Here is an 18,245-nt window from a genome sequence, read left to right as displayed (position 1 = left end):
TTTTGAACTGAGAAGACACTAGGAAATAACCATGTACATGAGATAAGATCTCATCAAGGAAACAATCATAACATTTATATTTTAATTTACGACTGAATTTCAGTGAGAGCTAATTGAAGAAGCTGTACACAATAATACAGTCATTTAATATATTATTAGAAAGCACTTGAATGCCATGACTGATAGAACCAGTAGGATTTACTGATGTTTGGCCTGTTATATCTAATCTGCATGTTATAATGTTATCTCATTGCCCCTGTGTAATGTCTTACAATGTCTACAAAAACAATATTGAGATTGAGACTTGGCTGTTAGTTGCTCAAATGTTTGTTCTTTAAATGAAAACTCTGCAAAGGAAACTGAACAAATGTACTGTATACAGGCCTATTAACTATATAACCATCATTACATTCATCATGTATTATGTCAGTGTTCTTCCCATTAACCTGTGAGAGCCACAACTCAATAAATTAAGCTTTATAGGGAATAAATAGTGAAGCGCTTCTGGTAGAATTGCCTACTATTGTGACCACAGACATGGGGCTGTGTAATTCGTGTGGCTGTTCCATGAAGACTTCAGTGTGTGAATCAGTTCAATAATGTGTAGAAACCACATTAACACACACATAAACATATTTACCCTAATAAAAAAGACCTACATAGCTTTGGACTTCTTTTTAGTTCTGGCGTTTTTCTGACTATTTGTTTCACTCATGAAGATTTCCCAATGTTCAATGCCATTATTGTGACTTAAACGTTTGAAGATCCTTTATTTTCATCTTTCAGGTTTCTGTCATTAGAATATGAAACAATATGCATTACATTAAATGGGTAGTGTAGGACTGCAACAGAATTTTTTTTTAATGTTTGAGCACAGTGACGCACTGAAAACATAAATGTATATTGAACCTGCTTTGGCATCAGGCAAAAAATAATAACAGCAAATATTTGTGTATTTTTGCTAGTTGTTATCCTGATTAGCATAACTTCACAATGTGAGGTGAAAGTCAATAAATATGGAAGAAAAATATAAAAAGAAGGAAGCAGGTGAGTGTTAGATGTTAGATGGGACCTTAGATTAGACCTCACTGCAACTTTTTTTTATCGTTTGTTCAAGAAATTCAGAAAAATACTCTGCTCTCATGGATATCAAACAATTGCAAACAAAACAAAGGTTTATCAAAAAATATATTTGTTAAATATAGGTGTGCAACAATTATTGGCACCCTTTTAGTCAATACTTTGTGTTACCTTCCTTTGCCAAGATAACAGCTCTGAGTCTTCTCCTATAATGCCTGATGAGGTTGGAGAATACATGGCAAGGGATCTGAGACCATTCATCCATACAGAATCTCTACAGATCCTTCAAATTTCAAGGTCCACACTGGTGGACTCTCCTCTGCAGTTCATCCCACTAGTTTTCTATGGGATTAAAGTCAGGGGACTGGGATGGCCATGGCAGGACCTTGATTTTGTAGTTAGTAAACCATTTTTGTGTTGATTTTGATGTATGTTTTCGATCATTGTCCTGCTGGAAGATCCAACCACGGCACATTTTAAGCTTTCTGGCAGAGGCAGTCAGGTTTTCATTTAATATCTGTTGATATTTGATAGAGAGGGGGCATGGTGGCTTAGTGGTTAGTGTGTTTGGCTCACACCTCCAGGTTGAGGGTTTGATTCCCGTTGCAGCCCTGTGTATGCGGATTTTGCATGTTCTCCCCGTGCTGCGGGGGTTTCCTCCGGGCACTCCGGTTTCCTCCCACAGTCCACATGCATTGTAGGCTGATTGGCATGTCCAAAAGTGTCTGTAGTGTATGAGTGGGTGTGTGAATGTGTGTGTGTGATTGTGCCCTGTGTGTGATTGGCACCCCATCCAGGGTGTCCAACACCCATGCTCCCTGGGATAGGTTCCAGGTTCCCTGCAGCCCGGTAAGGATAAGCAGTGCAGAAAATGGATGGATGGATGGATGGATATTTGATAGAGTCCATGATGCCATGTATCCTAACAAAATATTGCACATCACAGCTATATTCCTTGGTCTTACCCATTGTTATGAATGACTAAGGGAATTTGGCCTATTTGTTACCTCATACTTATACCCCTGTGAAACAGGAAGTCATGTTTGAATAATTTCCTGTTCCTATTCACCCAGGTGTACTAATTTTTTTTTAAAAATATCAATGGGAATATACTTCAAATATATTTTTCTCATATGAATTCATAGGGGTGCCAATAATTGTTCCACACCTATATTTAACAAAGATGTTTTTTTAATAAACCTGTGTTGTGTTTGTAATTGTTTGATATCCATGAGAGCAGAGTATTTTTGTGAAATTTTTAAACAAAAGATCAAAAGTTTAAACAATAAAGACAATTTTCACAGCCTTCTTTGCTCATATTTACCAAGAGTGCCAATATTAGTGGAAGACACCGTGTATATATTGTGTACTCAATATAAAAATTTTGCTTTTACATTACACCAAAAGGCTTTTAGTATTCAATATTTCCTTTCATCACTTGAGCTGTTATGCAGTCAGTTGGGACTAAATAAATTCAACATTCATTCTGAGATCTTGAAAGGCTGAGTGAATTTGTTTGGTAATATAATTAATGAAATGATGTGTTCATTGTAAGAACAGTCTTCAATAACATAAACTGAGACCCAGTGAATAATTATGGCCTGCTTCCATTTGGGGTTTTGGAAAAGAGTTTGCTTTTATTCCAAGTGTGTACGAGGTGTAGCTTTTGTGGCTTTACCATGGAGCTGGGAAATATATTTCAGCATGTGACTTTATTTCCTTTAAATATTGTTGTCTGTTAAATGTGGGATGACTTTCCCCACAGACTTTGGTGGTGCGTTGTTTTATATATATATATATATAATATAAAATGTCTACATAACAAAGATTTCCAAAAACCCTGCTGTTATATGGTTACAGTATAATACTTTAATAAAGATGTTCTGTCCACTACATTATTCACACAAAGGCATAAATAAAGAGACTCGTTGGGAATATATATATATATATATATATATATATATATATATATATATATATATATATATATATATATAAAGCACTAACAACATAGACACTTTCATAAAATTGAACCAACTACAGGATTTGACCGAAATCTGAAAAGGCCCTGTATTAGCTCACATGTAGTTTAAGAGGCAGTTCCTGTTTTCTCCGAAAGGTGGCACTGTTGTGTTTCAGTACTGGACTGAGTGACATGCCGGAGCTCAAATCTCAGAATCTCAGACAAAAAATCTCAGACAGTTTACCTCATAATCTGTAATGCTACTGTTTTTTGTTTTTTTTAGGGATAGCCTACATCTTGGAGAGCGATGTCATTCTATTACTAGAAGTGTTTAATTGTGTCTCTCTGGAGTGATATAAACAAGGGACTAAAACGGTCTAAAACGTTAGGATCTTATTTTCATTGTCATATTTCTGTCATTAGAATACAAAAATGCATTATATTAATAGGTAGCTTATGGGCTACAACTGAAAACATGTTTTTAATGTTTGAACACATAACACAGCGACACACACGTCAAAAGAAAGTGAAACCCTCAATGTACATTGTATTAGAGGGGAAAAAAATTAAGCTATTCTTCTGACCAAATTACTTTCATGTGACATTTTAGTCTACAGTCTATTCATAATAACTCCATTTCAAACTGAAATACTTTAAAGGTTATGCAAAAGCTAGAAAAAATGGTAGTCTCGTGGGAAAAAAGAAAGTCGGATGTCATTAGGCTATTTCACATTTATTTTATACAAAAAAAAAGTCTTTAGGAAGTAATGTAGAATAATAATGTGAAAGAATGAAAGGCTCGGAGATCGGACATCAGTCAGTACCTGGTGTTTTGGAAAACTTTAGATTCTTCTCTCGTATGTAAATGAGAGCTCAGATGGAGCGCGCCCATTGGCTGTGCACCCGATTCCATTTCCTCTTTCAGAGCTGACGTCAGAGCAGCTATAAAACTCAGCAATGCTTTTATACTTGTCTGCTGGGCGATCCTTTAAAAACTACAACGAGCCCGCAGTTCTCTTTTTTTCCAGCAAAGCAACAATTTACCAGTCACATGCACGTTAACCTCCTCAGTTTTACGCAATTGTAGAAAGAAAAAAAAAGAGAGAGAGAAAAAAACGAAGCCATGAAGTGTTAAATATTTCAAATTCAGTCGCACCGACATTCGCCCGCAGAGAGACAGAGGAACAGGAGAAACGCGCGCGCTGCTCTCACGCGTCCTCCGTGAGAGGCGAAAAAAAACACACCATAGGCAATAATTTATAAAATAAATCCTCGCCGCAAAGTCGACAGTCTTTTTTTCACGGTTCTGAAGAATTAAATAAAGAAATCACGCTGGCTCACGCCGTCTCGAACCCGACTAGTTTGACAGCTGCTCTTCACCCCCTTTGGAGGACTGTCAACAGCAAAAGGATGGCATCAGAACTGGCAATGAGCAACTCCGACCTGCCCACCAGTCCCCTGGCCATGGAATATGTTAATGACTTCGATCTGATGAAGTTTGAAGTGAAAAAGGAGCCGGTGGAGCCCGACCGCAGCATCAGCCAGTGCAGCCGCCCAGTCGCCGGCGGATCCGTATCTTCCACCCCGATGAGCACGCCTTGCAGCTCGGTTCCTCCTTCGCCAAGCTTCTCGGCGCCCAGTCCGGGCTCGGGGAGCGAGCAGAAGGCGCACCTGGAGGACTTCTACTGGATGAGCGGCTACCAACAGCAGCTGAACCCAGAGGCGCTGGGCTTCAGCCCAGAGGATGCGGTGGAGGCACTGATCAGCAGCGGCCACCAGCTCCCCAGCTTCGACGGCTACACCCGGGGGCAGCAGTTCGGCGGCGCGGCGGGCGCAGGAGGCACCGTGGCCGGAGAGGAGATGGGCTCGGCGGCCGCCGTGGTCTCGGCCGTGATCGCGGCGGCGGCAGCGCAGAACGGCAATCCGCACCATCACCACCATCACCATCACCACCACCACCTCGCCACGGCGCACCACGGAGCGCCCGGAGCGCCCGCCAACGGCACTGCACCGGGGAGCCACCAGCACACGCGCCTCGACGATCGCTTCTCCGACGAGCAGCTCGTCACCATGTCCGTGCGGGAGCTCAACCGACAGCTGCGCGGCGTCAGCAAGGAAGAAGTGATCCGGCTGAAGCAGAAGCGGCGGACGCTGAAGAACCGCGGCTACGCGCAGTCCTGCCGCTTCAAGCGCGTGCAGCAGCGCCACGTGCTCGAGGGCGAGAAGACGCAGCTCATCCAGCAAGTGGAGCACCTCAAGCAGGAGATCTCCAGGCTGATGCGGGAGAGGGACGCGTACAAGGAGAAATACGAGAAGCTCATCGGCAACGGCTTCCGAGAAAACGGCTCGAGCAGCGACAACAACCCTTCTTCCCCGGAGTTTTTCATGTGAGTTTTTTTTTTTTTTTGGCACTTCATAGAGAAGCGATTTCATCCGGTGACACACGTGTTAAAAAAAGTTTTACACGCAATTCATTTATATTTTGTTGTTATTGTTGGAATATGAGGTGTTGTAGCAAGTCACAAATGGCAAGTGACAACCCTGACTGTTTTTTTTTTTTTCTTTTTGTTGACGTAGCCTATTTTTCTCTAATAATAATAATTGAACACAGGAATCAGTTTCAGGCTTTCTTAGGTTTCACTACGTGTCGGTTCATGTGTCGTTAATACTGGTTTAGACCTCTGACACTCTGCACACACTATACTTTGATATACACTGATATTTTCAGTAGCTTGTGTTGTTTTATGTCTATATGCGGTTAGGACATGGACCTTGCGCATGCACGAAACTTTACTGCATCATAACTACATGTACATTTGAGCAATTATGAGCGTGTTATAAACGCCTTTACATACAACCTGGTGTTGTGTAGCAAGTAAGATGTGTGCTTTTTTGTCTGCCCCAACTGCCCCTTTCTTAACCATATCTTGTAAAAAAAAAAAAAAAAAAAAAAAAGTCTTTAATTATGCAACATTTTTATCGTGCATTGTTATAATAGGCTATAGAGGGTTTCCGCTTCCACATGCTGGTCATGTTGGTCGACGGCGTTTCCCACTTTACTGCCTTTTTAATGAACTCTTTTTTTTATTTTTTTTTTGGATTGCTTCGGCGGTACATTTCATCCTCCATCGTGTGGTGTGTCCACTTTTTTGGGACTTGCAGCAAAAAAGTGAGCTCCATCCTCCGCACATGAACCTCTACCATGTCTCCATTGAGTGTTGTGATTTAATCAGACCTTCTGGAAAATGCTCAGAATGGATTTTTATTTCTTTTTTTGGGCAGAACATCCATGTATGGCGAATGTGGCATGAATGAAGAAGTATTGCTGAGATCATATCTATGCTACATTCTGTGCAGTTATTTTACACCGTGACTGAAATCATTTTATTGAATGTGTGATTTTTTTTTTTTTTTCATCCAGTGTGTTCAATAAGCTACAGGTTGTAACAAGCAGTTATATGCTAAATTAGCACTTGCTTGATTGGGTACATATTTGACATTTCTACAAGTTCAGTGCACTAAACTGGATCACTGAGTTTAATCCTAATCCGAATCCTAATTTAAGATTGACCTTGATTTTTCTTTCTTTAAATCTGTGTCTGTAAACAGAGAGATGTTATCAAAAAAAAAAAAAAAGTTTATTTTTCAGTATTTTGCTTAAGTAGCCCTTCCAAAAATAAATAAATAAATAGAATGTATTAATAGATTTGTAGCAACCTCAAACTTTTATTTATGGTAAATCCCAGATTTAAAAAAAAAAAAAAAAAAACTTTATGCAATGAAGTGAAATAATACCAATTTATGAAACATCAGTAGACATTTAAACCTGTAGCCAGCGTTATACTGTTAACTGTATGGCAGGGACTGACTGTAGCCTTTAAACCTCAACATCGACATACCCTTCATCAATAAATTTATAACTATAAAAACGGCTGCTTTGTTCTCTTTTATTCTTTTCTTCATCATTTTCTTTCTGTTAGTTTTCTCGCCATCTTATCGGCTTTGCTATAAAAATCCTGCTCCTGCGCCGAGAAAAGCATGGGCAAGCTTTTCACCAACACACCTTTTAGTTGAAACAAGTCAAATTCAACGATTAAAATGTTTCATATATTTAACTAAGATTTTTGTTTATTTATTTATTTTGACTCGTGTACATTTTCGGAAAGCTAAGCGACTTTGTGGTCGAGACAGATTGGTGCACTTGTTGCCGCCCGGCACGTAGATTAGTTTTTGTTTTGTTTTTGTTTTGTTTTAAGAATTAGTTATTAATTTCAATATAACAGCATATTATATAGCATTCTATACAATAATCACGGTAACATAACTATATTATCATACAATATTTATATTTTAGTTATTATTATTAGTATTATTATTAGTAGCTAGTACTATTGGTACCTATATTATTTCGCTTGTTATGTTTTTGGTTTCTGTGCGTCTTCCCTTAACGCTTTATAAATCAGTGCATTTCTTTTGTAATGATGTCATGATGTATTTCAGGGATTTTTAAACATCATTATTAAAGAGGCCTACATAGCATGCTGTTATTGCGCCGGAGGCTTCTGAATACACTTGGGTGTGTAATATATTTCTAAAAAAAAAAAAAAAAAAGTTGGTCGGGGTGATCTTTTGGACTGAATCGTGATTATTTAATCTTTATAACAGTGGTCTAACTCAGCTGAGTGCTTTGATGTATATAGTTATTTTTTTCTTCTATAGCGACTGACCTTCGCTCTCCGCGGTTAATAATTCATTTACAAAGTAGCTCCTAATAGTCGCTCGAGCTGCTCAAAACTTGTTGTAAATCGCCCTTAATTCAGAACAGATATTTTAATTTATTTTTTTTCTCCGAAATAAAGCCGATTCGTGTTGGCTAATAAAATGTAAACAGATAACGTGGGAACATTTTCATAATGAGCCACTATAGAGCCTGCTGAGGAGGATAAAGAGCACGAGGCATTTATCAACATTTATGACCTCATGACATGAAACATTTAACTCTTAAAAGCACAAAACCTACACTCTTTAGAATAAGATTTTCAGTGTACTTGATTTTCATGAAAATAATGATAAACCACTAGGCTACTTTTAAAATATCTATATATTTTACTTGATTTTGCTGCATATTATGGGACTGCATTTTTTTTTTCTTTTAGACTTTACACTCAATTAGAGCATGTTGGTAATATTATTCGTCTAACAATACATATAATGCATTTGCTTTTGTATAGGAGTAGGCCAATGATAGATTTGTGTTTAGTTGTGAAACTAAGGGGTGCAGTATTAGAAATTCCTTGATCTTGAGTTGATCAGGGCATTGCAGTGCTGATCACCTTGAAGAAAAAGCTAACATATTTAATATGGGTTTAATTTGTCCATTGTTTTGACGTATTGATCATAGTACAACATAAAAGTATCCTTCAGCAGCCGGACACATTCACCCACAGTCTCCGCCTTTGTCTTTCTCTGTCTTTCGGTGTCTGAATTTCTTTAATAAAGATACGTACAGACTTCTGCGCAGTAAATCTAGTGAACAGGATTAAGTGTGGTCCGAGAGGTTTTCAGCGCAGTGAAGTTCAGCTCTCAGCTGGGTGCCAGCAGCCTGGAGGCCGTGGGCACAACTCTGCCCTGTGGAACATGCAGTCATTTCCTGTGTGATTAATAGGAAAGAAAAGACCTTGTTTTCGCTCCTTTAAAATGATGAATTATTGGCCAGCTTCCACTGTAGGCCGGCATGCTGTAATTTATTGCTTTTCTTCCTGATTAGGCCAATATGTAGTGCTGTTTAATTACAGGAGTGTTGTATCCTAGAACTGTGGCATGCACATCCTCCTGCTGGGGAATACTGCTGGAGCTTTTGTGTTTTGAATCAATACTACAATAGGTCTGCTTGCTGACTTGTGATGTCATTTCCAAGTCTGATGACATCACTTTAATTTGCATTTAATTATACGGATTAGGAATGCATTGGGTATTAGCATATTAGCAGATAAAAACACTTAATTCAGGTGGGATTTCATGGCATTTTTGATTTCATGGCTTTTTTCATGACTTTTCTATGGGATAGATTACCTTTGCCTCTTTTGAATATTTTCTTCATGGACCTAGGTGGTAATTATCCATTTTAATGTGATTGGTTTAACAGACTGGTCAATGATGCAAACAAAATCATGTGCACATATAAGTAAACATAGACTATCATTTTATGTGGATATGAAACATCAGATTTAAAGTGAACACAAATTGTCCTGCTCATTAAAACACTGAATTAAGTAACTAATAGTTCCTTATTTTATATTCATAATATTTTCCCAATGTTTCAGCCCTATAACTAGCGGTGTAAATACATACACATATTCTCTCTCTCTCTCTCTCTCTCTCTCTCTCTCTCTCTCTCTCTCTCTCTCTCTCACTCACACACACACACACACACACACACACACTTACAGTAGTTGTAAATTGCATACTCTTGAGACTGTATTCTGCTTAATTCAATCACAAGCAGAATATTGACACCATATGTGTCCTGATCATTGGCCACGGGCAGCTGTGATTAGTTTAATACTGATAATACAGTTGTCTTCTGTCACTATATTGGTCTCTTACATCAAAGGCCAACAATGAGAAATCACACTTCCACTCATGCATATTGGCATCTGAATCATCTACATGTATTAAGGTAAAGGATATTATCTGTAATCATATCAGTGAGTGTCGGTGTTGGAATCAATGCTTTCTCTCTCTCTCTGTCTCTCTCTCTGTCTCTCTCTCTCTCTCTCTGTCTATCTACCTATCTATCTCAAGTTAAGTCATGGGTTAAAATTAATTGTAGATGAATAATGTCATATATAAAATAAGATCATGGTGATTTAGTAAATATATTCTGTGCCATGTGGAAAGTTTATAACAATATGATAAACACCATGCTTTCATTTATTTACGTACCTCTATTCATCACCTTCCAGCTTAGTTTATTTATTTATTTATTTATTTTACCAATGAATCAATTATCACAATTTTAGACAATTCCCCCTCCGCATAATCATGTACAATTAAACCTAAACGATTTCATTGAATTTTTTCCCATGTATGTTCCGTTCTAGTGAGCTCTATTGATGCTGTGAAGCCGGTGCACAGAGGAGGATTAAAAGTAAATAAATAAATAAATAAATAAATAAATAAATAAGCGCTGGAAAGCTAGAAAACAATCTCAGTAGCCAACAGTCCAGGCTCATCTGCATCTCTGCCACTAAACATTTCCATTTAAAGTGATTTAACAGAGGAGAGTTTATGTCCCCACTGCTGCGTGTCCATCATTCACCGACATGCCTGCTTCTCTCCTCGACCCGGCTCACGCGCTGAGTTATAGGGCATTTATTTGAAAAGCTAATAATTTAAGCTTTTTTCTCCCTCCTGCCCCAGCATAGGGTCGGTCTGCTGCAGTATTTTTTAAAGATGTCATGTTTATATCCTGAAAATGTGTTTCAGCCAGGACTATGACTGCTTGAAGGAGTGAAGTATATAAGAGAACTCGCGTGTGTGTGTGTGTGTGTGTGTGTGTGTGTGTGTGTGTGTGTGGATATAGCAAACTATGAATACTGACCTACTGATACAAAATAATTTGTAGTTGAATTCATTAATAATGAATTTTATTCGTATTGTATCTTTTTGTGTTTGTAGTTGTATTTGAATAGTACAAGGACGTGTGCAGGTGGAAAATGATAGACTTGGTGCAGCTATGAGATTCAAAATGAGGGCTAAATTCAAATCAAATGATTAAAAAGTGTACATGCCTAAAGGTGTGTGTGTGTGTGTGTGTGTGTGTATTCATGTGTCACATTTATAACTGTAAGATTTGGCCTTGTGCCCATTCCGTGTTATACCTGCATCTCAGTGCAGCCGGCACGGTGATTTACTGCCAACATATCTTAGCTGCAGTCATACTCTCTTTCTCTTTCTATCTCTCTATCCATCCTTCTCTTTCTTTCTCCTGCATCTTCTCCTTAGCCAGCCAAAGAGACATTGATCTCCCAGCCGTGCAAGGTGACCCCACAGTACAACACTTCCCCAAGTCTTTCCTTTCTTCTCCCCTCCTCTCTGTCTGTCTCTTCTTTCTTCTCTCTGAGAGCGAGGGAAGGGTCTCGACCCTCTGAGTGATGTCACGTCCGGCAGGGGCAGAGCAGAGCAGTTAGAGGAATATTTAATCCTGGCATGTCTGAAAAGCTTTCTCCTATCGATAACTTCCTCCTCTACAGCACTCAGGCACCAGCCTGGAGTATTCACACATTCGGTGGTTTAAATGTGGTCATTGGCCAACAGTTACAGCTATTTTTGAAAGCGAGCTTAGTAACCTTAAGCAGGCATGACACGTCAATCCATACGAGACCATGGCGACAAACTTTTAGCGACAGCTGCCGGTTCAGGGCAAACAAGCACACCACACCACAGAAATAACAGCAAAAACAGTCATCCTGATCTCACTGGGTTTGTTTTCAGCCATAACGACGCTGTTTTTCTATGATTAATGAAATGTAAACATCTAACATGTTGTTCAAATTGAATCTGAAAGCAGCTTATAGTAATGCTGTAGCATAACAAAAACAGACCTTGATACAATTCTCATAGTAGAGGAGTGGATTTAAAATGATCACATATCAACAAGGAGAGCCAAATTGTAATACGTAATCAGGGGATTGCTAAAGAGTTTAGATATTTGAATCTTAATTTCAGTATTCCATAATCACAATTTTATATATTGCACACGTTTGTATTCTGTACTTTTTTTTTTTTTATAAAAAATGTATTAAATTATTACCTGATGAATGCCTCTCGTTTAGTACTGCTCTTCAAGTTGAATTTTTCTTGTTTTTGTAGGTCGTCAAGAAAATTTCTGCACCTGTGATATGAAGTGTGAGTCCTAATCGTCACCCCTGCAGTCTGAGGTAAGATTGCAAAGCCTAGCTAATATTTCCCGTTATATATCTTTATATTTCAATCTCATAAAGGTTATTTGATTTCTTAGAACTGCTATAAGTCGTCATCTGGTCATTTCACCAATAGTGATTATTGGCCCTAATTTTCTTTGGAATCTGTATTTTTAACGTCAGTATATTTTCCTGAATGAGTTCTCGGTGTTTCAGGAACCTTTTTGAAGATCTTAAGTACATACGCTGTCAATCACCCCGGCCAGAAATATTCATATTTAAATCTTATTTTTAAAGAAAGACATTTTTAAAACCCAGCACTCGAATATTTAAACAATCTGAAACACTTTAATGTTTTATACTACAGATTTTTTGCCATAACGTTTTACTTAAGTCATTAATAAAATAATAAAAAGGAATAATACGATACTTTGGAAAATGATGCTTAGACACGTTTGCTCTTAAATAAGAGCACCCCGACTGTAGAATTGCTCTTGATTAACAGATTCATTGCCCAGAAAATCACTTTGATTGAGGTTGTGTGTTAAACATTTGCTGTGATAAATGTTTGGAGCGAACTATTTTCTAGCATGGTGGGGTGGTTTGCATTGTATTTTAAATGACAGACAGGTTATTCTGACTAATTAAAAATAGTTTGACCGGCACTTCAGGACACTCAGGGTGCCTCAGGCCCCAGTTTAAATGTGGATTAGGGACTAACTTCATAATAGAGTTGTTCATCATAGATTGACGTGAGAACCATGAATGGTCTAGTCCAGTTTTTGTGTAGGCTTCTATGTCTCCCACGCAGAGAAACTGAAACAGCCATCGACCTTCTTCTTGCTCTCAGGATTGAACTTTATTTAAAGGTTACGTGGACAAAACAGGGCGTCTGAAGCAGTTTATGTGCGTGTGTTGTTTACAGCCCAGGATTAAGACGCAGTAATGTCATGCTCACTTTATCACTTCAGTGTTTCAGATGCCTGAAGTAGATAGACACATTACAAAACATCCTGTGTGTCTTTATTCAAGCAAGCTTACATGTCTGTGAGAGAGACTGCCATTGTGTTAGAATGACAGAAACTCTGTGTGTGTGTGTGTGTGTGTGTGTGTGTGTGTGTGTGTTTGCTGTGCTCATATTCTGAGCATGTGACAAGAGGATGAATATGATAGGACAGTATTGGGCAAGCTCCTGCATAGTGCAGCACTTTTCTCTACTGTAACTCTGGGACACGATGCTGAGGTCACCCACAGAGGAGAGGATGAATATCATTCTGCGTCTCTCTCTCTCTCTCTCTCTCTCTCTCTCTCTCTCTCTCTTTTGCTCTCTGAAAAGAGGGGACACAGTCAATCCTGCTCTTTCGTTCCAGTGGAGTAGCACCTGCTGTGCATCTGAATTTGTGTGTGTGTGTGTGTGTGTGTGTGTGTGTGTGTGTGTGTGTGTGTGTGTGTGTGTTAAAGCTGTGAACCGTAACCAAAGACAAGCACGAACATGACTATCTTTAGCGGCGGGCTCCTGAAGACACTCTCTCCTCGTACAGATACAAATATAACTCACTAACATACATCATGGCCTTATCCACTACAGCCTGCAGCCCAGTTCAGCCCAGCATGTTGACACACACACACACGTGCGCGCACACACACACACACACACTCACACACACACACACACGCACGCTCGCACACACGCACGCACACACGCATGCACACACGCGCACACACACACACACACACACACACACACACACACACAGGCACATTGTGAGCACTTGCTCAATTAATGTCACAGTGTGCTCACATTCTGTAATAAGCTTGAGAGCCCTTCCACATGGCTAATCCAAAGACAGGAAAAACACCAACTGCACAGAGCAGGAGTTTCACAATCAATCACATAGGAAAATCAAGCAAATGTAATTCTCACTAAATTCAAATGGGAACTTATTGCCATTTTCCTAATAAATTATTGTGTTTTTATATATTTATATTTTTTTATACTGTAATGATTTATTTTATGGACATATTTTAAAGATTATTAACACCCTCAACATCTCAGCTTATTATTCAGTTATTCTCTATAAAGCACATTTTTCAATGATTAGTATGAATTATTTAGTAACGACAGTGAAACTAATAGGAAAACTGTAGGAAAAAAGTAGTTTTACTAGAGAGTGAGAAATATCAGGACCTGCAGATTTATACTGGGTTAAATACATTGTCTTTATTCATAAATGCTTTATCAAACCAGTGTGACATGCTGTAGTATAGAGATCAACACAGCTTATTACTAATTCTGTGTCCAGAGAAGCGATGTCCACCGCACATATGATGGTCAAATATAGAGAGTGAAATGCTCTTTAAGAAACAGTGTATATGCAGAATAGACATGAAAGCAGAATCAAATAATAGGAAATCAAAGACAGTGTAGTAAGGAAGTGTAAAGAATCACGACTTGCTAATTTGTCCATACACATTTACAGTGAAGAAAATAGAAGTAAAAATAGACTTGCTTATCGGCTAGTAAGACACATAATCACTGAAACACCTTCATCCAGAAATCTGTCCTGAGCTCAGATACGAGGATCAAATAATGTGTGTTGTAGCACTATGTGGGAAAATGATAATAGAAATATAATACAGTGTATACAAACAAAACTTATGAATGAAAGAGGAAATGCACAAAAATTATATATATATATATATATATATATATATATATATATATATATATATATATGTTAATAAGGCTGAGAAACATTCATCCAGCAGTCTGTCCCAATCTCAGAAACTGTGTTTTCTCATGGAAGAGAGGGGTAACTAAGATGTACAGGGATGTATTGCTTGTGTTTAGTGACCTGCACCCTGGCGCTCTCCCTTACTCGTCTCCGAGTCCCTGTGTAGAGGCACAATAAGTAGCCTTGCGCCCTCTGGTCAGTTCATCTGTGTCTAACCCAGCCGAGGATGAATGTGTCTGAGATGAGAGCACCATCCATATTGCTCTCGCTGCCATCCCTCCATCCCTCCCTCTTTTGCTCTCCCTGACACTCTCACTTTTATTCTAGCACTAGCAAAACCCAAAGCTGGAAATTTAATGGCACATATTTCCCAGGCAAGGCTGGAGGAACAGGGTGCCTCTTCCCCCCTTGTTAGCTTGATAAATAACTTCTCTGGCCAGAAAGTGCTGAATTTTAGGTTTCTATGTCTATTTTCTGCAGGCTGACATTAATTTTGCGTGCTCTGCAGGAACTAACTAACAGAAATAAATAAATAAGGCAATGAGAGGACTGAGGCGCGTGCTGCTGGCCCATTATGTGGTTCCTGTACACACACTCATGCATGCCCCATTTGTTGGCAGATGGGCAGCTTTTTTTTTTTTTTTTAACCTATTTGGTTTGTGAGAGTTTGTATTGCCATTTATTGCTTTTTATTTGTTGTAATAAGGTTAATTTTGAAAAATCCTGCATTTACACAAACTCATATGCAAGCTCACATACGTCCACATAACAAAACGGAAATATACACTCAAATGTAAAATACACATGGACACACACAGCCATCAACAAACATGCAGTTTGTCCTTTATTGTATACACTACACATTCCAGACCCCCCCCTCTCTATTTCTCTCTCTCTCACACACACACAAACACAGAAACACACACGCACAACATCGTCTACATCTTCCTAATAAATAATTACCGATAACACATAGTACACATTTAAACTGTTACTGTCTAGAGTTATTAATGATCAAATATTCTGTAACATGCTATGCATTTTAAATCAGTGTTCTCTCTGAGGACGGTCACAAACACAGTCACACACTGGTCCTGTGCGTGGTCATGGACTGTACTGCTTTTAATTCAGTTGAGATGGTACTGTAGCTTGGCAATATTTAATTATAAATGAAAGAGTAATATGAATTACAATCTGTGACTTAAGTGGAGATTTCACAGTAATCATCAGTCATTAGAACATCATTTATGAAGACTTTCTAAGAAAGGTGTTTAGATGTGGCAATAATAGTGAAAGCATTATACAAGTAAGTGTGTGTACAATGAAGTGTATTAGAAAGGTGAAGACTTTTTTTCCCCCTAGGAGTCTAGCACTAACTAAGAGTCTAGCACTTTTGCATACAAACGAAATAGGAGAAAGGGCATGACCTCACGTTTCTCATTCATTTTATCTCATTTCATGAGATAATATAGTGTTTGAAATGGAATCAAATAAGCAATGGAAAATCATTACCCAAGGGTAATCAAACATGTGTCCTTATATTCAGCTTTGAATTGCATAACTGTCATCTACTTAGTATGAATAATCTAACAAATAAATTAGGCGACCATGCTTTAACAAACAGTTTGGACAAAAGTGAGATTTGCACAATTCCTTACCTACTCCAAAAGTAGTCAGTCAATCTAGGCATGCTTGTCATTGAAAGTTTGCTTTTTAATCTTTAATACCTGAGCTAATCTAGCTAACAAGGTAAGATAAGCTTATAGATACCTGTTTACATGCTTTAATTTACTTTATTATGTGTAAAATAAGATAGTAGAATATATTTGTATTAAAATCGAATTAATCTTTGGGCTTTTACCAAGGTCTGCACAGAGTGATACCACACTATTTGTTTGCTTTTGTGTTCAAGATGGCTGCTTCTGCTGTTTTTAGACGTGATGTACTTTTTTCCATTGTAATAGAAAACGTGCAGTTATACAGTGTGGTACAGTGTTAGACGCCACATAAGCAATTCTACTGGAGATTAATTGGTGCAGTTTGAGGCGTGTGTGTGGTCATTTCAGCAGGCGTTAAACTGATAGATATGTTTCCCTTACTTTGAAATAACATTAGCCCTGTAGCTTCAGTGTGGGAATAAATAAACAAATTTCAGATAGCAAACATGTTTTGACTGGCTATAGTCAGGGGTAAGAGAATAATATATGTGTATATATATATATATATATATATATATATATATATATATATATATATATATATATATATATATATATATATAAATTGTAAATAAATTACACAAACAATTTATTTACACATACTTAAAAATAAATTCACTAAAATAGTGGTAATGTTTTATATTTACCCTCAGCTAACATCATTTACTCGAGATAATGTCAACAAACCATAAACTTCAGTATTAATAAACCATAGGCAAAATTAACAAAATAAAATATTTAACACATTTTTATTAATAGTCCTGACTAATTTTTATCCAGCCTATTATTAAAAACTAGTTTACTTAACTTACAAAAAATTGAATTGCAGCATGTCCTAAACGTTGATATTGTACTGAATTCTGGTGTCTATGGATGAATATTACAACTTTCTCTTCAGCCTGACTTCTGAATTTTGTCAGTTATCAACTACAAACATGTTCATTAAGGTGTTGGATCATATTGGTCATTATGGGCTTCATTTTACTCATTCATAGTATGAACATTGGTTGATGCACACGTCGATCATTTGATTTATTTGGAGTTTTTTTTTAAATTTATTATTATTATTGCTTTTTATGTCAATCAATACAATGAAATGGCAATTGCTTCATTAAGATTACATATGGTGCATTATTGCTGAAGTACATGGTTTGCTCATGTTTAATAGCGTGTTAAATAATTCCAGGTAAGGGAGCCGTAATGTGAAGTGTTACATCAAAGTGACTACTTCCCATGAACTTGTTAACCAATATTTGGACTACCACAATGACATTATATACAGTAGGCATAGTGCTTTTGTACTATATATTGTTTATAGCCTGTTGTTGTTCTCAGAGTAGACACAGTCACTAAGGACAGAATGGACAGACTATTACTGGTCACCATATTGTCAGTGTTAATGGAGCAAGTAAACACTAGCAAAAGTAAGGAAACTTCCTTGACATTTCTGGAATGTTCCACACTGTCCATCTAATAATTAAAAGAAAAAAAAAATCCACAAGCTCCTGGAAACACAGAGAGCTTTAAGCCTGAAAGAACCCTCTAGTCCATCTGTAACACAAATCAGCCTATGCATTTGTCAAATGACAATTAGGTGCATATTTGCAATTTACCGAAGAGTAAGAGAATATATTTCTGTTCCGTTCAGTGCTGATTTTTGGACGGTTTCCCCTCCACGATACCTGTATCACGTTCCGCTAAAAAAGCAACGTTTGCATTGGATTAGAGCACGGTTACTCAGCAATAGCGATTCATCTTAAATGCCTGATTAAATTTTCATGAGAGAAAGGAGAAAAGAGTGATAAGGGGAGCAGCGGGGCTTGTG

At 37.9% G+C, this 18,245-nt stretch overlaps 1 protein-coding gene across 2 annotated transcripts in view; it reads left to right on the top strand.

Moving 5' to 3' along the window:
* The first annotated feature begins 4,030 nt into the window (after positions 1-4,030).
* The window catches only part of mafb (v-maf avian musculoaponeurotic fibrosarcoma oncogene homolog b (paralog b)), a 72,638-nt gene continuing 58,423 nt past the window's right edge, over positions 4,031-18,245 (top strand). The window contains exons 1-2 of one of the 2 annotated variants that reach the window (XM_017485074.3): positions 4,031-5,430; positions 11,918-11,985. In XM_017485074.3, coding sequence (XP_017340563.1) covers positions 4,454-5,430; positions 11,918-11,945 — 1,005 coding nt within the window. In that variant the 5' untranslated portion in view covers positions 4,031-4,453 and the 3' untranslated portion in view covers positions 11,946-11,985. Of the gene's footprint in view, positions 5,431-6,205; positions 6,973-11,917; positions 11,986-18,245 lie in introns of those variants that run through there. The other variant, XM_047159835.2, reaches the window with a different exon arrangement.

This window comes from Ictalurus punctatus, chromosome 14 (genome assembly GCF_001660625.3).
Source record: "Ictalurus punctatus breed USDA103 chromosome 14, Coco_2.0, whole genome shotgun sequence".
NCBI classification, from domain to species: Eukaryota; Metazoa; Chordata; class Actinopteri; order Siluriformes; family Ictaluridae; genus Ictalurus; species Ictalurus punctatus.
This window is presented reverse-complemented; position numbering and strand designations above follow the sequence as displayed.